This window comes from Mobula birostris, chromosome 2 (assembly GCF_030028105.1).
Source record: "Mobula birostris isolate sMobBir1 chromosome 2, sMobBir1.hap1, whole genome shotgun sequence".
NCBI lineage: Eukaryota > Metazoa > Chordata > Chondrichthyes > Myliobatiformes > Myliobatidae > Mobula > Mobula birostris.
Window position 1 is genome coordinate 137,066,817 of NC_092371.1, and position 22,890 is coordinate 137,089,706.

At 48.4% G+C, this 22,890-nt stretch overlaps 1 protein-coding gene across 2 annotated transcripts; it reads right to left on the reverse strand.

Moving 5' to 3' along the window:
* Positions 1-666: 666 nt before the first annotated feature.
* Positions 667-22,563, reverse strand: polh (polymerase (DNA directed), eta). 2 transcript variants are annotated; one of them, XM_072249114.1, is made up of 11 exons: positions 22,454-22,563; positions 21,366-21,515; positions 19,609-19,743; positions 18,407-18,639; positions 17,412-17,584; positions 15,666-15,769; positions 11,704-11,823; positions 10,568-10,691; positions 2,311-2,376; positions 1,926-2,086; positions 667-1,492 (listed from the first exon to the last, which is right to left on the reverse strand). In XM_072249114.1, exons 1-11 carry the CDS (start codon positions 22,546-22,548, stop codon positions 778-780), a joined length of 2,076 nt encoding a protein of 691 aa, XP_072105215.1. In that variant the 5' UTR covers positions 22,549-22,563; the 3' UTR covers positions 667-777. The 2 variants fall into 2 exon arrangements, with proteins under 2 accessions (XP_072105215.1, XP_072105226.1); XM_072249125.1 differs by lacking the exon at positions 22,454-22,563 and adding an exon at positions 22,369-22,453.
* Positions 22,564-22,890: the final 327 nt, after the last annotated feature.

Below are 22,890 nucleotides of genomic sequence, written 5' to 3' on the forward strand. Positions count from 1 at the left end.
CTGCTTCTAATTTTCTAAGCTTTGCTAGAGATTTCCAAACCAGTGGATGTGTGGTAATCATTTGGTTGAATAATGTTCAGTAATTGAATTCCGATGGTGGAATGGGGTATGGCAGCAGTGCAGCAGTTCTGGCACCAGTGTCAGTTGTGCTGAGTGAAAACCTATGGTGCAAGGGAAGGTTGGCAGTTGCTTTGGTATTTGACAACCATTCCTGCCTCCTCTTAACACATTGCCAGGAGTGCATGTGACTGGTGCCTACTGTTACATCAGTGCTGCTCAGAGACACCACATCCCTCCACTGCACCCTCCAATGATTATCGTGCAAGTAATTAGACCCTTGTCACAGACAGTCATTGCCTGACACTTTCGTGGTCCGAATGTCACTTGCTGAGTAGATGTGAATTGTGTATAATCATCAGTAACTGTCCTTCACTTTCAGTGAGGCTGAGGAAATTGTATCCTACCCAGAGAAACTCCTGCAGCACCCACAGCCATCTACCTTATGCAAGACACCTTAACCTCAAGGGAGCAGTTTACTGACGGGCATCAGGAAGCCCTGCTGCAACTGGTCAGTGGACAAAGGGGAAGAACCCTGTGCTTGGATTCACACTACACAAAGGGAGCCAGCTCACGAAGATCCCACAAAGTCAATCACTGAACTGTGGAGATAACAAAATACAAAACTTTATTTTAGCCACATCTGAAGTTTTAAAAAAAATGATCATTTCTAATACATTAGGAATCTGGGGACCTGCCCTTTGCATCATACCACAGGCACTAGGATGGAGCTTTCCGAAAATACCAGTCCAATGTCTTGATGGCTGTGCGAGCTCGTTTCCTGGCAGGCCCCGGCAGAGCTGCCTTCTTCAGTCGGCTTGAGGGGGACCGAGGGACCGAGGGGCTGGTGGGGGTTTGAGGGTCTGAGGGAAATGGGGAGGCCACGAGGGATTGCTGGAGGTCGAGGGCGAAGTGGAAATCCTCATGCTCTGCCACTTCCCAAGGGAGAGTGGACTTCCCACACCTCCCACAGTGCACCAGTGCTTCAGGGGGCAAGCCGCTAGCTGATGGGGAGATGGGGGGCTGTGATGGAGGCTTTACAGGTGAATGGTCAAGAGATTTCCGTTTGAAGAACGATGTGCTGGGTTGGTCAGCCGGTGCAGGCTTCACATGGTCACTGTCCCCACCAATGTGGGGTGGTGTGGGGGAGTGGCAGGGTGAAGGGTTGAAGAGGGGCAGAGGCTGGAATGGCGAATGTTTGGGCTTGAGATCATGACTGCTGGGGCAGGGTTGGGGCTGGGGCACTGCCTGCTGGAAGAAGTGAGTGATGGTGCCGGCTCTGTGCTTGGCTGGGCTGCCTGTCGCTGGGGACTGGACGTCAGGCACTGGCCGGTGATTGGAACGGCTCAGGAAGTGGGCGATACTGGGGCCGGAGGCTGCTGGGCAAGGCAAGAAGTTCCGTGCAGACAGATTGAGAGCGAGCAGGGCTGGAGACCTGCGGGGAGAGGGCAGGGTTAGGTAGGGTGGGACAGGCCCATGCAAGGCACCCTCCTTCACCACTGACCCTGTCACGAGACTCCCACCCCACACTAAACCCCCTTTCACATTAACACCCCCCATCAAACCTCTAACTGACACCCTCCTTCATTGAGTGCCTGCTGACTGCCACCCCACACTGATCTGTTTCCCTTGATATCAAGGACACCCTCACCAAGACCCTCTGAGACACCCTGTACCCCCTGCCATGCACACACACCTTAGAGATCCCCTCCCAGACTATGAACCCCTCACATCATCAAGTCTAGGACCTCCTCAGACATATGGAATCCCCCACCAAGAGGCCCCTCACAGTAACTCTCCCAGATGAGACCTCCAACTGCACCATCCCCTCCTACCATCACACACTGCTCATGTTACCCCATACTCACCAAACTCCCCCCTGGGCCCCAGCTGTGTTGAAGACCTTGATGACTCGGAGAGCGTCCTGGGCAATCGTGGGGGCATCCTGCCTGGACAGGGGGCAGCACCTTTGAAAGGTGCCATCCAGACTATGCACGCCCACCGCCAGCTGCCGCGCCACTCGTCTGTTCTATAACACAAAGCAGCAGTGAGGGAAGGGCAGCAGAGGGAGCATCTCACTATAGAAGGGGAAGGAGTGTCTCATTGTGGTACGGGGTATTACTTGAGGGAGCACCTCACTGTGGAAAGCGCAGGGGAGGGAGGGAGAGGAGCCGTGCTAAGGGGTGTCACCACCGGTGATAGGGTGAGGTGTAAGTGGTCTTGGCTGTAGATGGCGTCATCTCACACACCCACCTGTTGCTGATCCTGCTGCAGCCTCTCTTGTAGCTCTGTCGACAGCTGCAGCAGCCAAAATTGCACCTGCAACAGGAGAGAAAAGTCAGCAAGATCCCAGTAACTGGCCTGGTCTCACCCGCACACACTCACATCTGGTCACACCTACCCAACACCCTGTGTATCACACACACGCGGCTCACACCCACTGTTAACTTTCCATCACCCTGTATGTCACACCCACCACTCAACCATACACAGGTTCCACAAGTAGAAAGGTTTCTGCAACAGAACATTGAAGGTGATGATCTCTGGAAGCCTCCCAGTGTCACGTATCAGTGCATACTGAAATGGGGATGAATGGGTGTGTGGCTGGGGAGACGGAGCTGGAGAGAGATTTTTGGCTCGGGGGAAACAGGGCCAGTTCTGGGTGAACTGAGAGGCAGCCCTGAGCAGACAGAAAGGTGAAGAGGAACGGGCAGTGTCTTAACTTCACCAGAAGGAAAATCAGATCCAGATTCGGAATGAATTCAAGGTGGCACATGCACATGGTTATAGAGCACAAAACAGACCCTTCAGCCAACTCGACCATACCACAGCCTTCCTGTACTAGCCCCTTTGTCTTCCCTTAGCCCATAACCTTTCCTATCCACAGTGCCTATAAACAGTATTCACCCCCTTGGAAGTTCCTATGTTTTATTGTTTTGCTACGTCAAATCATGGTGGATTTAATTTGGCTTTTTTGACACTGATCAACAAAAAGACAATTTCATCTCAAAGTGAAAACATCTCTACAAAGTGAACTAGATTAATTACAAATATAAAACAATATAATTGAATGCATAAGTATTCAGTCCCTTAAATACGACACACCAAATTATCACTAGAGCAGCCAATTGGTTTTAGAAGTCACATAATTAGTTAAATGGAGATCTGTTTTTGGATACTGGTGTGCAGTCAAGGTGTTTAAATACACCTTTTTCCAACTGCTGGTGAGTCAATGTCCTGGCAAAAACTACACCATCAAGACAAAATTACACTCCAAGCAACTCCACGAAAATGTTATTGAAAAGCACAAGTTAGGAAATGGATACAAGAAAATTTCCAAGTCACCAAATATCCCTTGGAGTACAGTTAAGTCAATCATCAAGAGATGGAAAGAATATGGGACAGCTGTAAATCTGCCTAGAATAAGCTGTCCTCAAAAACTGAGTGACCGTGCAAGAAGGGGACTAGTGAGGGAGGCTGTTGAGAGACCTATGACAGCTCTGGAGGAGTTACAAGCTTCAGTGGCTGAGATGGAAGACATTGCACATACAAATGTTGCCCAGGTGCTTCACCAGTCGCAACTTTATGGGAAAGTGGCAAAGAGAAAGCCACTGTTGACAAAAAAACGTATGTGAAATCTTGGCTGGAGTTTGCCAGAAGGCATGTGGGAAACTGAAGTCAGATGGAAGAAAGTTCTATGGTCTGATGAAACCAAAATTTAGCTTTTTAGCCATTGGACGAAATGCTATGTTTGGCGTAAGCTAAACACTGCACATCATCAAAAACACACCATACCTACCATGAAGCATAGTGTGTTTTTGCATCATGCTGTGGGGTTGCTTCACTGCAGCAGACCCTGGAAGGCTTGTGTGTAAAGTGAATGCAGCAAAATACAGGGATATCATAGGGGAAAACCTGATGTAGTCTGCAAGAGAACTGTGACTTGAGAGAAGATTTGCTTTCCAGAAAGACAATGACCCCAAGCATAAAACTACACAGGAATGGCTTAAAAACCACCACCATTCAGGGCCCCAGACAGTCCTTCCAGGTGAGGCGACACTTCACCTGTGAGTCGGCTGGGGTGATATACTGCGTCCGGTGCTCCCGATGTGGCCTTCTGTATATTGGTGAAACCCGACGCAGACTGGGAGATCGTTTTGCTGAACACCTATGCTTTGTCTGCTAGAGAAAGCAGGATCTCCCAGTGGCCACACATTTTAATTCCACGTCCCATTCCCATTCTGACATGTCTATCCACGGCCTCTACTGTAAAGATGAAGCCACACTCAGGCTGGAGGAACAACACCTTGTATTCCGCTGCGTTCACCAGCAATTTTGATGTGTGTTGCTTGAATTCCCAGCACCTGCAGAATTCCTGTTGTTTACCTTGTATTCCGTCTGGGTAGCCTCCAACCTGATGGCATGAACATTGACTTCTCTAACTTCCGCTAATGCCCCACCTCCCCCTCTTACCCCATCCGTTATTTATTTATATACACATATTCTTTCTCTCTCTCTCCTTTTTCACCCTCTGTCCCTCTCACTATACCCCATGCCCATCCTCTGGGTCCCCCCTCCCCCTTTTCCTTCTCCCTGGGCCTCCTGTCCCATGATCCTCTCATGTCCCTTTTGCCAATCACCTGTCCAGCTCTTGGCTCCATCCCTCCCCCTCCTGTCTTCTCCTATCATTTTGGATCTCCCCCTCTCCCTCCCACTTTCAAATCTCTTACTAGCTCTTCTTTCAGTTGGTCCTGACGAAGGGTCTCGGCCTGAAACATCGACTGTACCTCCTCCTAGAGATGCTGCCTGGCCTGCTGTGTTCACCAGCAACTTTGATGTGTGTTGCTTAAAGTTAAATTAGTGTCTTGGAGTAGCCAAGTCGTTGTCCAAACCTCAATCCAATTGAGAATTTGTGGCTGGACTTGAAAAGTGCCATTCAGTCATGATCCTCATGCTTGAGCAGTTCTGTAAAGCAGACTGGGGAAAAATTGCAGTGTCCAGATGTGCAAAGCTGATAGAGACCTATCCACACAGACTCAAGGCCGTAATTGCTGCCAAAGGTGCATCTACTAAATACTGACTTGAAGGAGGTGAATACTTACGCAATCAATTATTTTGTATTTTATATTTAATTAATTTCCATCACCAGTAGATAACTGTTTTCACTTTGATACAGAAGTCTTTTTCTGTCAATCAGTTTAAAAAAAGCCAAATTAAATCCACTGATTCGATGTTACAAAACAATAAAACATGAAAACTTCTGGGGGTGGGGGAGTGAATACTTTTTATAGGCATTGTATATAGCTGTCCAAATGTCTTATAACCATTGTAAGTATCCCTGCCCCTACCACTCTTTGGCAGCCCACTCCATATACCAAACAGCCAATGTGTGAAAAAGTTGTTCCTCATGTCTCCTTTAAACCTTTCCCCTCTCACTTTAACCCATGCCCTTTATTTTTAGACTCCTCCACCCTGGAAAAAAGACTCCTTATCTATGCCCATAATGCCCATAAACTTTTGGAAAGAAAGTCACCCCTCAGCCTCCTATGTTCCAGAGATCACAGCCTCAAACTATCCACCTTCCCCCTATAACTGAAGCCCTCCAGTTAAAGTAATGTCTGCGCCCTCTCCAGCTTAATGACATTCTTCCTCTAGCAACTAGAACTACACACAATACTCCAGGTGTGGTCTCACCAATGTCATTTACAACTGCAATGTACGATATAACATGCCAACTCCTGTACTCAATGCAACTCCCATGCATTGAAAGCAAGTGTGCCAATTACCACATTCACCACCCCAGTCCACCTGTGTTGCCACTTTCAGGCAGTTATCTACTATCTAGTAGAACCCATGGGTCTCGATTCCACAAGATTCTCCCAGGTCCTGCCATTTACTGTGCAAATCCTGCCCTGGTTTATTGTTTTAAAATGCATCACTTCAAAACAAGCCTGAGTTAAATTCCACGTGCAACTCCTTTGCCCACTTTCCCAGTTGATCGAGATCCTATCACAACCTCTGGAGAGAGTGCCTGGATTGGAAGGCATGTGCTACATGGAGAGAGTAGGCTACTGCTTGCTTTCTCTGGAATATCAGAGTCTAAGGAGAGACTTGATAAGATTATGGGAAGCACAGACAGACAGACAGACCCCCATAAGACAAAGGAGCAGAATTAGACCATTTGTCCATTGGGTCAGCTCTGACATTCGACCATGTCCGATTTACCTTCCCTCTCAAACTCATTCTATCTTCTCCCCAGTATCTTTCTCCCAGCGTTAAACTGTTTAATACCAGAAAGCGTGCATTGAAGGTGAGACAGCCAAGTTTAAAAGAAATGTGCATGTTAAGATGTTTTTAAACACTGACGATGGTGGGTACCTAGAATGAATGCAGGAGTGGTGGTGTATTGGGGATTTAATAGACACTTAGATAAACACAAAAATATGCAGCTAAGGGACAGATATGGATATAGGCAGAAGGAACTAGTTAGTTAGGTTTTAAAACTAGTTTAATTAGTTCATGGGATGGCAAGCATGTTCCTACGCTGTACTGTGTCATATTTTATCCCCTAAAACAATCCAACACCGATAAAGAGACAGGATTTCTGGCACAAGGCCATGCTGACCCTCCCTACCAAAGGCCCCTGCCTTACACTGACCACAGACTGTCCTGCCGTCCCCAAGGTTACTGCTGCTGCCAACAGGATTGCTGTTACACTGAGTTGCAATGCCTTTGATGGTCTGAATAGCCTGTCATAGAGTGATACAACACTACACAAAAACAGCCCCTTCGGCCCATCTGGCCCATGCTGAACTATACTGATGACTAGTCCTATTGACCTACAGCTGAACCATAGCCCTCCCATCCACATACCTATCCAAATGTATCTTAGATGTTCAAATTGACCCTGCATCCATCTCTTGTGCAGGCACTCGTTCCACACTCTCACCACCCCGAGTGACGAAGTTCTCCCTCATGTTCCGCTTAAACATCTCACCTTTCACCCTTAACCTATGACGTCTAGTTCTAGTCTCACCCAACCTCAGTGAAAAACACCTGCTTGCATTTACCCTATCTAATTTTGTATTCCTCTATCAAATCTCCTCATATTTCCTGGCACTCCACGGAATGAAGTCCTAAACTATTCAACCTTTCCCTATAACTCAGGTGCTCAAGTCTCGGCAACATCCTTGCAAATTTTCTCGGCAGTCTTTCAATCTTATTTACATTTTTCCTGTAGGCGGGTGACCAATACACCAAATTGGGCCTCAAACTTCAACATAACATCCCAACTCCTGTACTTAATATTTAGATTTATGAACACCAATGTGCCAAAAGTTCTCTTTATGACCCTATCTATCTGTGATTCCACTTTCAAGGTATATCTGTACTTTCAGATCCCTGTTCTACCACACTCCTCTGTGCCCTACCACTCACCTTGGAAGGTCTACCCTGGCCGGTCCTCCGAAAGTGCAAAACCTCACACTTGTCTGCATTAATTCACCCAATTTATGCTTCCAGGTTCCTGTTCCTGCCTGATAGCCTCATATTTCCCCTTATTCCAATTAAACATTTCCTTAACTTATCTGTTCCTATCCCTCTCCAATGCTATGGTAAAGGAGATAGAATTGTGATCACCATCTCCAAAACGCTCTCCCACTGAGAGACCTGACACCTGACCAGGTTCATTTCCCAATACCAGATCAAGTAACAGCCTCTCCTCTTGTAGGCTTATCTACATATTGTGTCAAGAAACCTTCCTGAACACACCTAACAAACTCCACCCCATCGAAACCCCTCACTCTAGGGAGATGCCAATCAATATTTGGGAAATTAAAATCGCCCACCACAAAACCCTGTTATTATTACACCTTTGCAGAATCTCTCTCCCTCTCTGCTCCTTGACGTCCCTGTTACTATTGGGTGGTCTATAAAAAACACCAAGTAGAGTTATTGACCCCTTCCTATTCCTACTTTCCACCCACAGAGACTCCATAGACAACCCCTCTTTGACTTCCTCCTTTTCTGCAGCCGTGACACTATCTCTGATCAACAGTGCCATGCCCCACCTCTTTTGCCTCCCTCCCTGTCCTTTCTGAAACATCCAACGCCTGGCACTCGAAGTAACCATTCCTGCCCCTGCACCATCCAAATCTCTGTAATGGCCACAACATCATAGCTCCAAGTGCTGATCCACGCTCCAAGCTCATCCGCTTTATTCTGGCTTGGTATGCTGGGCTTTATAAATCAGTGCATTGAGTATAGGAGTTGGGATGTAATGTTGAAATTGTACATGGCATTGGTAAGGCCAAATTTGGAGTATTGTGTACAGTTCTGGTCACTGAATTATAGGAAAGATGTCAACAAAATTGAGAGAGTACAGAGGAGATTTACTAGAATGTTGCCTGGGTTTCATTTCCTAAGTTACAGAGAAAGGTTGAACAAGTTGGGTCTTTATTCTTTGGAGCATAGAAGGTTGAGGGGGGACTTGATAGAGGTATTTAAAATTATGAGGGGGATAGTTAGAGTTGATGTGGATAGGCTTTTTCCAATGAGGGTCGGGGAGATTCAAACAAGAGGACATGAGTTGAGAGTTAAAGGGCAAAAATTTAGGGGTAACATGAGGGGGAACTTCTTTACTCAGAGAGTGGTAGCTGTGTGGAATGAGCTTCCAGCAGAAGTGCTTGAGGTAGGTTCGATATCGTCATTCAAAGTAAAATTGGATAGCTATATGGACAGGAAAGGAATGGAGGGTTATGGGCTGAGTGTAGGTTGGTGGGACTAGGTGAAAGTAAGAGTTTAGCATGGACTAGAAGGACCAAGATGGCCTGTTTCCATGCTGTAATTGTTATATGGTTATGCATAATACTCCTCGCATTAAAATAGACACATCTCAAACCATCGGTCTGAGCGCGTCCCTTCTCTATCACCTGCCTGTCCTCCCTTTCTCACCGTCTCCAAGCTTTCTCTATTTGTGAGCCAACCTCCCTTTCCTCTGTCACATCAGTTCAGTTCCCAACCCCCAGCAATTCTAGTTTAAACTCTCCCCAGTAGCCTTAGCAAACCTCCCCACCAGGATATTGGTCCCCCTGGGATTCAAGTGCAACCAGTCCTTTTTGTACAGGTCACACCTGCCCCAAGAGAGGTCCCAATGATCCAGAAATCTGAATCCCTGCCCCCTGCTCCAATCCCTCAGCCACACATTTATCCTTCACCTCATTCTATTCTTATACTCACTGTCACGTGGCACAGGCAGTAATCCCGAGATGACTACCTTTGTGGTCCTGCTTCTCAACTTCCTTCCTAACTCCCTGTCGTCTACTTTCAGGACTTCCTCCCTTTTCCTGCCTATGTCGTTGGTACCAATATGTACCACGACCTCTGGCTGTTTTCCTTCCCACTTCAAGATATCATGGATGCGATCAGAAACATCCTGGACCCTGGCATCTGGGAGGCAAACTAACATCTGCATTTCTTTCCTGAGTCCACAGAATCGCCTGTCTGACCCCCTAACTACAGAGTCCCCTATCACTGCTGCCATCCTCTTCCTTTCCCTACCCTTCTGAGCCACAGGGCCAGTCTCTATGCCAGAGGCGTGACCACTGTTGCTTCCCCCAGGTATGCCGTTCCTCCCAACAGTACTCAAACAGGAGTACTTATTGTCAAGGGGGACTGCCACAGGAGTGCTCTCTAGCCACTGATTCCTGCCCTTCCCTCTCCTGACTGTTACCCACCTATGTCTCCCCAGGCCCCAAACTCTGTTGCCCCAGGTTCTGTCTCCCCAGGCTGACAAACTCTTTTACAGTATGGGAATCCCAGTCAATATCACAACCTTATGTTTCTTGCAGTAGTCTGTGACCTCTCTACAAATTTGCTCCTCTAAATCCCGTGTACTGTTGGATGGTCTCGTTAACGTAGTCATATCTTTCTTATTCCTCTTATTCTACCAAAAAAGCCTCACTAGGTGAACTCTCCAGTCTGTCGTGACTGAAGACTGCCATGACATTTTCCCTGACTAGTAATGCCACCCCTCCCATTCTGTCACGTCTACAAGAATGAAACGCTAGAACACTGAGCTGCCAGTCCTGCCACTCCTGCAAACAAGTTTCATTAAATGGCTACAATGTCATAATCACATGTGCTGTTCCATGCCCTAAGCTCGTCCAACTTTCCTACAATACTGCTTGCATTGAAATATACTCAGCTCAGAACATTAGTCCCACCATGCTCGACCTTACGATTCCCATCTTTGTATGTAGGCTTAACAACATCTTTCTCCACAAATACTTCAGTATCTGTTCTGACACTCTGGATCCCATCCGCTGCACCTCATTTTAAACCAACCCCCCCCCCGCCCCATGCAGCACTAGGTCACCCGTCACCCAGGTCATTGATATGTGACAAACAACAGACCTAGATCCAGTCCCTATGGCACATCACCAATCACTCTCATGACCACCCTCTGGCTTCTCCCATCCCCTTGTTGTGAGCACTGTGTGCAGTGACCCACCTGTTCACAGGTGCCAAGGGCCTCCTTGCCCAGGAAATTCTTGCTGCATCCGATGGATTTCGGGAGGTGTCGGGGCCTCACCGGTTCAAAGTCGCGTCCCCGGCACAGGTCAAAAAGCCAGCTCCTAAACCGGAACAGACGGTGAGACAGGTCAGATCCCACTAACCCTGCAACCATCTACACCCTGCGAAACCCTCACCCAACCCTCCTCCCACTGTCCTGGCACAGGTCAAAAAGCCAGCTCCTAAGCCAGAACAGATGGTGAGACAGTTTCTCCAACCCCATAGATCCAGACTGTGAGACTGACTCGTTCCCCCAGATTCAGATTTATTAACCACATGTACTTTGAAACATACAGTGAAATACATTGTGTACATTAACAACCAATACACCAAGGCAGCTGCAAGTCTTGCCACACATTCCGTGCCAGTATAGCATGCCCAGAATGTTCCACAGAACAATACACACAGCTATAACAAAACTAGCTCCTTTCCCATCCCATCTCTCCAAAGCACCCAGCAAATCAGACATGCAAACCCAGGACAGGCAGCCCCGACCCAAACAATGAACCTGACCCCTCAAGCAACACACACACACAAAATGCTGGTGAACGCAGCAGGCCAGGCAGCATCTCTAGGAAGAGTTACAGTCGATGTTTCGGGCCGAGACCCTTCGTCACGACTAACTGAAAGAAGAGATAGTAAGAGATTTGAAAGTGGGAGGGGGAGATCTGAAATGATAGGAGAAGACAGGAGGGAGAGGGGTGGATCTAAGAACTGGAAAGTTGATTGGCAAAAGGGATACCAGCCTGGAGAAGGGAGGGGATCATGGGACGGGGAGTCTGGGGAGAAAGAGAAGGGGAAAGGGGAGTCCGGAGGGTGGACAGCAGGCAAGGAGTTATAGTGAGAGGGACAGAGGGAGAAAAAAAGAGAGAAAAAAAGAGGAAAATAAAAAATATATTTATTAAATAAATAAATAAGGGATGGGGTGTGAATCTGACCCTTCCCCCATTTCCCACACAGCGAGACTGACCCCTCCCCACCCCAAGACCTAGACAGTAAGATTGCCCAACCCTCCCACACCCCTGACTCAGGTAGTGAGGTGACCCCGCAGGGCTCCAGCGAGGCTGCTCTTACCCGATTTTCTCCCCAAACTTTGCTTGGAGCTGTGCCTCAGGGAAGGCGCGGAGCTGCCCCATGTACTCAACGTTCAGCAGCTGCGAGATGGAGTCTCCCAACTTGCCACCGAGGTTACGGCTGGTGGACAGGCAGAGACACCGTCGGTCAGTGGTTACACTCAGGCTTTAGCAAGGCCCCTTTGACAAAGTCCCTCATGGGAAGCTGGTCTAGGAGGTTTAGGCACTGGCATTCAGAATGAGGTAGACAATTGGATTACTGGGTGAAGCCAGAGAATGGTGGATGGCTTTCTCTCTGACTGCAGGCCTGCAGGGTTCAGTGTTCAGTCCATTGCTGATATTATCTGCATCATGATAAAATTTGCAGATGCTACCAAGATTGGGGGTAGTAGAAAGCGAAGATGGCTAACAAAAAGCTTCCACTAGGATCTTTATCAGCAGGGAAAATTGGTTGAAAATGGCAGATTGAATTTACTGCAGACATGTGTGAGGTGTTGCACTTTGGGAGGACAAACCAGGGCAAGACTTATACAGTGAACGGTAGGGTAGGGCTCTGAGGTGTGCAGTATTCATAGGTATTCATAGAACATTAGTTAAGGTACTTAGGTCCCAGATACCTCTGAACTTTGAGACGCTCTATTTGGGGCATGTATTGTTTCTTCAACAGAAGGAAGATATAAAGTTGCTGCAAGCCCTCTTAGCGGCAAGTAAGAAATCAATCACTAGAAAGTGGCTAAATCCAATACCACCTACATTAGAAGATTGGCACGAAACTATCTTGGAAATATTTAAAATGGAAAAGTTGACTTACTCCCTGAGAATTCAAAAAGAAAAATTTTATCAAATCTGGAATAAATGGATTGAATATATAACCCCAATGCGAGCAGACTTTAGATGACTCTCCTAATGATTTATACTGCTCTTCTCATCAACACAGTAATATTGCTAACGTAAGCACCCCTAGTCTAAATGTCTTTTTTTTTTTTGTTTTCTTTTGGAAAATAGAGAATTAACACAAGTAAAGGGAAAGATTTGGGAAAGGGATAAAAAATGAAAAAATTAGGTAAATAAGTACATAGAGATTGGATAATTATGCCTGTGGGCAGGAGCAAGCATGAACAAATTAGGATATAAACACCTACGATGGTTGTTACATAGGCTTATATACAACAATTTGGTCCAGTGGAAATGGTCCAGAAGAGTTATATGGAAACTATTATTACCATTTTTCTTAACAACTAATTCCATTACTTAGCCTAATAGGTTAGAATTACCACAGTACATAATTATCTATTTAAGTGTCTAATTCCTTTTATATCATCTCAATGTGTACTTAAGAATGTATAAATAATTATAGTTTTATACATATAAAAAAATGGAAAAGGTTATATGTGTGAAAAAAGTACATGATATTTGTGAATTCCTTATCCAAATAAAAATAAAATTAAAAAAAAAAGTAGCATCACGTTGGTCTCCATTAATCAGGGCATTAAGTACAGGAGTTAGATGTTCTGTTGAAGTTGTATAGTTGTGAGGCAATATTTAGAATATCATGTACAGTTCTGGGCACCTACCCAGAATAAGCTTGAAAGAGTACTGAGAAAATTTACAAGGATGTTGTCGGAACTTCAGGATCTGAGTCATAGGAAAAGACTGAATAGCTTAGGGCATTATTCCCTGAAGATAGGACAATGAAGGAAGATTTGATAGAGGCATACAAAACTATGAGGCATATAGATGGGATGAATGCACACAGTTTTTCCCCCTCAGGTTGACTAAGACTAGAACTAGAGAGTGGGAGGTAAAATAGTGCTCAAAAAGCTGAAAGACCTAAAGGTACACAAGTCACCCGGACCAGAGGAACTGCACCCTACGGTTCTGAAAGAGGTAGCATTAGAGATTGTAGTGGCACCAGAAATGATCTTTCAAAAGACTAGAAAATCGCAAATGTTACTCCACTCTTTTAAGAAAGGAGGAAGAAAGGAAATGATAGACCAGTTAACCTGACTTCAGTGGTTGGGAAGCTGTTAGGAGTCAATTGTTAAGGATGAGGTGATGGAGTACTTGGTGACACAAGACAAGATAGTACAAAGTCAGCATGGTTTCCTTCAGGGAAAATCCTGCCTGACGAACCTGTTGGAATTCTTTAAGGAGATTACAAGTCAGATAGATAAAGGGGATGCAGTAGACTTTCTATATTTGGACTTTCAGAAGGCCTTTGACAAGGTGCCACACATGAGGCTGCTTACCAAGTAAGGAGCCCATGGTATTACAGGAAAGTTACTAACATGGTTAGAGCATTGGATGATTGGTAGGAGGTAGCGAGTGGAAATAAAAGGATCTTTTTCTCATTGGCTGCCAGTGACTAGTGGTGTTCCAAAGGGACCACTTCTTTTTATGCTGTATATAAATGACTTAGATAATGGAATAGATGGCTTTGTTGCCAAGTTTGCAGATGATATGAAGATTGGTGGAGGGGCAGGTAGTGTTGAGGAAAGAGGTAGGATGCAGAAGGACTTAGACAGATTAGGAGAATGGGCGAGAAAATGGCAAATGAAATACAATGTTGGAAAATGACTGGTCATGCACTTTGGTAGTAGAAATAGATCTGCGGACTATTTTCTGAACGGGGAGAAAATACAGGAATCGGAGATCCAGAGGGACTTTGGTGTCCTTCTGCAGTACACCTTGAAGGTTAACTTGCAGGTTTAGTCAGTGATGAGGAAGGTAAATGCCATGTTAGCATTCATTTCAAGAGGCTCATAAGGCACTGAAGAGGCCTCACCTTGAGTATTGTGAACAGTTTTGGGCCTCTCATCTTAGAAAAGATGTGCTGGCATTGGAGAAGATCCAGAGGAGGTTCACGAGGATGATTCCAGGAATGAAAGGATTATCATATGAGGAACGTTTGATGGCTCTGGGTCTGTACTCGCTGGAATTCAGAAGGATGAGGGGGGGATCGTATTGAAACCTTTCGAATGTTGAAAGGCCCAGACAGAGTAGATGCAGAAAGAATATTTCCCATGGTGGGAGAGTCTAGGACAAGAGGGCACAGCCTCAGGATAGAGGGGCGCCCTTTCAAAACAGGGATGCGGAGAAATTTCTTTAGCCAAATGGTGGTGAATTTGTGTAATTTGTTACCACAGGCAGCTGTGGAGGCCAGGTCGCTGGGTGTATTTAAGGCAGAGATTGATAGGTTCTTGATTGGACATGGCATCAAAGGTTACGGGGAGAAGGCTGGAAACTGGGGTTGAGGAGATAGAAAAGAAGGATCAGCCGTGATTGAATGGCGGAGCAGACTCGATGAGCCAGATGGCCTAATTCTGCCCCTATGTCTTATGATCGAATAAACTATTTAAATTAAACCTAGGGGGAGGGGGAAATGCTTCAGAGTGTGGTGCAAGTGCAGAAATGCTCAGGCTCAGGGCCTAGAGACACATCAGAATGGGTTCTCCCCGTGTCCACACTGGTGACACCCCACCCACGTAGTCCTCTCCACCCCGCTCACCCCACCACACCAATTACTTTCCAGCAACAGCTGCAGGGAGAGACCTGGCTGACAGATGCAGACACTCCAAGTGACACTGGGGTGAGAGGATGAGGGTGAGTTCCCCAGTGACCATGGGGTATGGGAGGGGGGTCCGATGGAAGCCCGGGAGGAGTTTTTGTGGGAGGAGGGATGGATCCTGGAAAAGGAGTTCCCCAGTGACTGTAGTGTTGTAGGGAGATAGAGGATGGAGCAGGGTTCCCCAGTGACCATGGGGTGTGAGGGGATGCGATGGAAACTGGGGAGGAGAGATGGATCGTGAAAGTGGGTTCCCCAGTGACTGGATTGTGGGAGAGGTTCCCAAGTGACTGTGCAGTGTTGTGGTGGGGATGAGTTTCCCACACGCTACCCCAGAGCTGCAGTTGGCTGAGAGGAAGGTTAGGGCTGAGCACAATGGGGCCGACGGATTGACTCACATCTTGCCGATGGGCAGAGTATCGAAGAGCTGGTCCACCGAGCCCAGGGGCAGCAGCGTCTGACGGTTTGGTTTGTTCACACCACAGCTTAACTTGGCCAAAACCTGCAGGGAGCCAAGAGCCAAGGGTCAAAACCCCTCCCAAACCACACCAGGCAGGTAGGGGTCAAAACCCCTCCCTACCCACAACCCTTCCTACCTCCACACACCAGACCAGGCAGTCAGGGGTCAAAACTTCTCCCTACCCACAACCTCCCTCCTTCTCCCACACTACAAATGGTCAGGTCTCAAAATCCCTCCTAACCCACACTACACCAATGGGTCAGGGTCAAACCCCGCCCATCCCCACCTTCCTTCCCCCACATCACACCCAGGGGAAGGCATTGCCTACATGGACGAGGTCACACATGGTCAGCTGGTCCACACAGCTAACACATATAGGCTCCACGATGAGAGAAATGGATCTAAAATAGTTTTATTGCCAGGAGGTAGAGGGTGGGACGGAGAGGGGTTTCTCGGACTAGAAGTTTATGTTCCATAGGTATAGGTGCTGGAATCTCTGCTGTTTGTGATGTTTATTAATAAATTGGATACAAGTGTAGGATGTATGATGAGTAGGTTTGAGGGTTGGTGCTTGTGGATAGCAAGGAAAGTTGTCAAGGTTACATCAAGATACAAGTCAGGTGGAAAGCTGGACAGAGCACAAATAGATAGAATTTAATCCTGATGAACATGAGGTGAAGCATTTTGAAAGTCAGATCGGAGTAGGACATATACAGTAAACAGAAGGAAGAGACCCAATAATCCACGTCCATGGTGCTCTAAAAGAGGAAACAGGTAGAGTGGGTGGTGTCCATGGTGCTCTAAAAGAGGAAACAGGTAGAGTGGGTGGTTATAAAGGCAAATGGAATGCTTGCCTTCGTAGGTCAGGACACACAATATAAGAGATGGGACGCTATATTGTAACTTTACAATACAATAGTTATGTGTGCATTTCTGTTCCCCACACTATAGGGAGGGATATGGTTACACTTTAATAAGGTAGTTCACCAGGACAACACATACAAAATGCTGGAGGAACTCAGCATGTCAGGCAGCAGCTATAGAAATAAATAAACAATCAAAATTCCAGGCCGAGACCTTTCTTCAGGACTGGAAAGGAAAGTGCAAGATGCCAGAATCAGATAGTGGGAGGAGGCAAAGGAAGACAAGCTGGAAGGCGATAGGTGAGGTCAGGTCAGGTCAGGTGGGTGGGGAAGGGGGAACACTGTCTGGATTGGAGGACTTCAGATATTGGGAGAGGTTGCATAGGCTGAGCTTGTTTACATTGGAGCACAGATGGTTGGGGGTAAGCTAAGAGAAGAAAATTAAAATTTTGAGAGGCATTGGTAGAGTACAGTCAAAAACTTTCTCCCATGGGAGGGCGTCAAAAACTTGAGGGCAGAGATCTAAGATGAGTAGAATGAGTTTTAAAATGGACCTAAAGGGAAAGATTTTTTTATACACAGAGTGTGGTTGATATCTGGAATGCACGGCAGGTGAGGTGGTAGAATCAGATACAATCACTATGTTTAGAGGGCATGTCGATAGGCACTTATCTAAGTCCTAATGTGGGTAACTGGGAATGGTATAGCTGGGTAGGGATCAATGACTAAAGGGGCAGTTTCTGTGCTGTAGAAGTCTCTGGTCCTGTCCCTGGGAATGGGTTCCAGGCTAGCATTGAACTGGTTTCAATCCATAGTCGTACCTTGTTGTGTGAGATTCCGGCTGAACATCTGTATCCGGTTTCTGCCTCCACAGCTGCCCGCATCCGTTCCACGATGACTGCACCAGCAGTGAGCAGGAGCTCGGGGCTATTCTGGCCCATGTCCCAGGGCAGCAAATCCAACCAGGCCTGCAACCCCTCCTGCCGCACCTCCTCTGTGGGAGAGACACAGCCAGGGTACATCTCAGACTGTCCCTTCCCCTAGCTCCCCAGTCCCCTTGCCCCAGGGCAGCAAATCCAACCCCTCCTGCTGCAACTCCTCTGTGGGAGAGAGGCAGCTCAGACTGCCCCTTCCCCTAGCTCCCCAGTCCCCTTGACCAGAGTCTGAGGGAGCCCAGGACACTCATCCTGGTCAGAGATACTCCAGCCTGTTCCAATCCCTGCCACTACCAACCACCCTCTCCAGCTTAGGCCCAGCGATTAACACGGCAATCCACACAGGACATTTGGCTCTGGCAGTCACGAGGAGCTGGAGGAAGTGGAGGAGATGACAGACAGGGAGGTGTCACCTCTGGTCGGGCTGCAGCTGGAGTATGGTGTGCAGTACCTGTCGTCCCTTTACGGGAAGGATATTGGGGCTTTGGAGAGAGTGTAGCAGAGGTTCACCAGAACGCCGGCTGGACTGGAAGACCGTAAGGAGAGGTCAAACAAATCTGGATTGTTTTCTCCGGGGCAGCGGAGGCTGGGGGAAGATCTGATAGAGGTTTACTATATTATGAGATGTAGACAGCCAGGATATTTTTACAGGTAGAAATGTCAAATACCAGGGCGAATAGGCTTAAGGGAGACGTGTGGAACAAGTTTTATTTTAAACAGTGTGGATGTCTGGAACAGGCTGCCAGGGATTGTGGTGAAAGCAGATATGACAGGAGCATTTAAAACAGCTGTGACATCACGTCTCAACCTCACACAATCCCACCTCCTTCTCCCAACCCCTCCCTAACCACCACCCCTTCTCTCCCTCCCAGCCCCTTCACCTCTGTTCCGGCCTGCGTCCTGTTCCGCTGAGGAGTCCCTGTGTCGGGGGAAGCCCTCCACAAAGGTGCTCTGGAGCTGAGCCTCAGCCCCCACCCGTTCCAGCGCCCCCGGCTGCTGGAGGAGACGCTGGGCTTCAGCGGTGAGATCGGCATAAACCTCGTCAATGCTGGCCCGCTCGATCACAGCAAACCGCGACATCACTGCCACCACCTCCCTGCTGGCCTGGCGGTACCTGTGTCAGAAGGAAGGATCACTCACAGCCCCAACCTGAGGCGGCAGCAGGGAGCTGATGCTGAGGCTGAGACCAACCCATCAGGGGGTGGGCACTCCTGGGGTACAGGGTCCCGGTAGGTCCCCACACCCCGGCAACAAGGGAGAGAGAGGGAAAGGGTCCTGGTGGCACACTGATCCAAGGCACAACTTCAATCACAGGGTGAGCACAGAGCAGGCGGGGCTGTTGACCTGAGAGGCACGGGAAAGGAAATATAGAAGACGTTTAGGCAGGGTGGGTGTTATCACTAGAGTAATGCTCAAGGAAGCCAGCGAAACCCAGTGAATCAGGCAGCATCTCTGGAGGAAAATGAACAGTCAATGTTTCTGGTCGAAATCCTTCATTTGGGCTGGAAAGAAAGTGGGGAGATGGCCAGAAATAAAGAGATTGGGGGGGGGAGCAAGAGCTGATAGGTAGAGCCAGGTTGGGGGGGGGCGAGTGTAGAAGGGATGGAGGGGTGTAGTAGGCAGTTGGGGAAGGGGTGTAACAGGCCGGGGGCGGGGGGTTGTTGTAATCAGCGTGGCGCGGTGTAATAGGCGTGGGGGGAGAGAGAGGGAATGATAATGGAAAGGTGGAAGGTGATAGGTAGAAGGGACAGAGGGCTGAAGGAGGAGAAAGTCACACTCATGCCATCGGGTTGGAGATGACCAGAGCAGAACACAAGGTGTTCTAACGTGTGTGCAGCATCAGCTTGGCTCTTCTCACTGCAGCTGGAGAGCAGGAATATGGGGGCCAGGTGACAGAGGCTGGCTGTGAGATGTGGAATGTGAGAGAACTGGACTATCAGGAGAACTGTGGTGTGGGTGAGGATAATTGCAAGGGGGCAGAGAAAACCCACAGGGAGGGGAGGGAAGGAGTTGGGCTGCAGAGGGACAGGCAGGGCCACGGAGAAGAGCAGTAGGGAGCAGGGAGGGAAGGAGTGACCCTTACTTGCTGAGGTCAGCCTTGCCGTGTGCCTCTGGGATCCGAGCCAGCAACAGGCCAGGGCACTTCTTGGTGGCTTCCACACCCCTCATGCCTCTCTTCACTCCATAGGCCCGAGCTTCGTAGCTGACAGCAATAATCCTGCAAGAGGGTAGAAACATGGCATTAGCGGAGCAAAGCCCCAGGACACAGGCTGGAGGTAACTGAAATATGATTCCCAGTCGGTAGGGTAGGAGACATAACATGAATGGCGCGGCCTGGCAGAGGATCAGGGAACATTAGGGTCCTGGATCGGGGTCCCCGAATCCAGCTGCTCTGGTTGGTAAGGCGGTGAAGGATGAGTACAGGATACTGACTTTCATTACCTAGGGTGTAGAGAGGTCATGACACACCTTGATGCCACAGCCCTGGAGAAGGAGCAGAGGAGATTCACCAGGATGGTGCCTGGGATGACGTGTATCAGTGCTGAGGAGAGACTGGAAAGGCTGGGTTGATTCTCCGTGGAGTAGAGAAGGTGGTGGGGGACCTCAAGGAGGGGCAGACAGTGAAGACCCTCTCTCCACAAGTTGGATCTCGTAATAGGTTTAGAGTAAGGCAAAAGAGATTTAGAGAGGATCTGAGGAAACATATTTTTCCGCTAGATGGTGACTGGAATTTGGAACTCACTGCCTGAGGGAGTGTTGGGGGCAGAGACACTCACAAGGTTTAAATAATATCTGTTATCAAGTTCTGGTAAATGGGGCCAGTACAGATGGGTACACAATTTTTTGGCATGGAGATGGCATACCAAAGGGCCTGTCTTTAGCTGTCTAACATTCATTCACTTAACGTATTCAAGGTCTCTTTGACAAAGTTGGCCAATGTATGAGCAGCTCATTGTATTTATAGATTTAAACCAGCGCATCATGATCTGAAAAAACTGCAGGGTAGTAGACTCTGCCCAGTACCGCACGGACGCATCCCTCCCCACCATCGGCAGTGTCTACAGGAAGCATCACCTCAAAAAGGCAGTGTCCATCTTCAAAGATCCCCACCATCTGGGCCACATAATCCTCTCGCAGCTACCACCATGCGGGAGGTAAAGTCTGAAGTCCCACACCACCAGCTTCAAAACAGCTACTTCTCTTCAGCCATTCAGTACTTGAACTAACCAGCTCAACAGTAATCACTACCTCAATATAGCAATTCTATGGCCACTTCAATGTGCACTGAAATTAGCGTTAATTGTTTATTCATGTATTGTTCTCAGTATTATTTACCTATTTATTGTATTTGTAGTTTGTCCTCTTCTGCACATTAGTTGTCAGTCTTTGTGTGTAGTTTTAATTGATTCTATTGAATTTCTGTTCTACTGTGAATGCCTACAAGATTATAATTCGCAAGAGCAGTATATGGTGATGTATGCATTCTTCGATAATAAATTTACTTTGATCTTTAAAATTGTTTTTCTTTTTCTATTTTAGTTGTAAAAAATGTGTATAATTATAAACACAACAGACACAAAATGCTGGAGGAACTCAGCAGATCAGGCAGCATCTATGGAAAGGATGTTTATCTTGTATGCTGCTGTTTCCAATTTCACCTGTACATACATACATACATATATTGTGCAGGTAACAATAAGCTCAGCTTTCACTCTGCTTGAAAGTGAATGGAGAAATAATCACTTGAGCAGAGAACTAACATGGCAGCATCCGGGTCACCTCAGGGTTGGCTTTGTTTCTGATCCCGCAGCCCAGGGGTCAGTGGGTGTGCAGACTTACCCACCGCCCTGCCAAGTCTTGTACTGGACCACCGCACAGGGTTTGCCCCTCATCTCAGGGTTGGCCTTCTGTTCCACCTGCACGTAAAAGCAATCCATGTCCACCAGCGCCACCACCCGCTCCTTCCCTCTGTCCACGGGCATCAGCAGCCTGGGTATGAGACGACAGAGAGACAGGTAACAGTTCAATGCCAAACTTCTCACTTCGACTCCCAAACATCCTAGCACCACACACCCCCCAGACATCCCATCGCCGTGACACCTCCCTCAGACGTCCCATCGCCGTGACACCTCCCCCAGACGTCCCATCGCCGTGACACCTCCCACAGACGACCCATCGCCGTGACACCTCCCCCAGACGACCCATCTCCGTGACACCCCCCAGACGTCCCATCGCCGTGACACCCCCCAGACGTCCCATCGCCGTGACACCTCCTCCAGACGACCCATCTCCGTGACACCTCCCCCAGACGTCCCATTGCCGTGACACCTCCCCCAGACGTCCCATCGCCGTGACACCTCCCCCAGACGTCCCATCGCCGTGATATCCCCCCCAGACGTCCCATCGCCGTGATATCCCCCCCAGTCGTCCCATCGCCGTGACACCTCCCCCAGTCGTCCCATCGCCGTGACACCTCCCCCAGTCGTCACATCGCCGTGACACCTCCCCCAGTCGTCACATCGCCGTGACACCCCCCAGACGACCCATCTCCGTGACACCCCCCCCAGATGTCCCATCGCCGTGACACCTCCCCCAGTCGTCCCATCGCCGTGACACCCCCCAGATGTCCCATCGCCGTGACACCCCCCCCCGCGTACTATCTCTCTAACACACCCCTGCCCAAAAATCATCTCTCAGATATCCCCACCCAGACTCCCGTCCCTTAGACACCCCTCCCCAGGCGTCCATCTGTCAGTCCCTCCATACGCCTCGACCAGACGTCCCGTCCCTCAGACACACCCGCCCAGACATCCATCTTTGTCAGTCCCTCAGACAACCCTACCTCCCCACCCAGGCGTCGCGTCCCGTCCCTCAGACGCCACTCGCCCAATCGTTCTGTCTATCAGGCTCTCCCCACCAACACTCACTCAACACCGCCAAGCCAGCAGCCACAAATCGCGCCGGCCCCGGGCGACCGCTGTCGGGAAGAAAGAAGAGGAACCTCCCGCTGCAGCGACCTCATGCGCCGTGGAGGAGCAAACGGAACCTCCCGTTGCAATAACCCTTGTGCCGAGAAGGGGACCCTTCTCTAGCGGGGAGGAGGAAGCGGAATCTTTTCCTGCGGATAACCCCGTACCAGGATTTGTTTTGCACACAATTCGACCTCTTGTTTTTGATCATTTTGAAAACTGCAGATGCTGGAAAACTAAAACAAAAACGGAAAATGCTGGCGAAGGGCTGCAGGTGATACAATATTAGAGTTATGGTGAATAATAAAGAAGATTATCCAAGGTTACAGATCAACTGCAAAAGCGGACCAAGGAACAGCAGAGGGAAATTAACTCGGGCAAGTGTGACATGCTGC

Bases quoted from the DNA above. Each gene is read 5' to 3' on its own strand.
- polh (XM_072249114.1), bottom strand. From the start codon at position 22,548: ATGAGGTCGCTGCAGCGGGAGGTTCCTCTTCTTTCTTCCCGACAGCGG. The intron at 2,087-2,310 runs GTGGGTGTGTGA...TTTGTGTTATAG, and splicing joins TGCAGCAGGATCAGCAACAG to AACAGACGAGTGGCGCGGCA. The intron at 1,493-1,925 runs GTGAGTATGGGG...CTCTCCCCGCAG, and splicing joins GGGGCCCAGGGGGGAGTTTG to GTCTCCAGCCCTGCTCGCTC.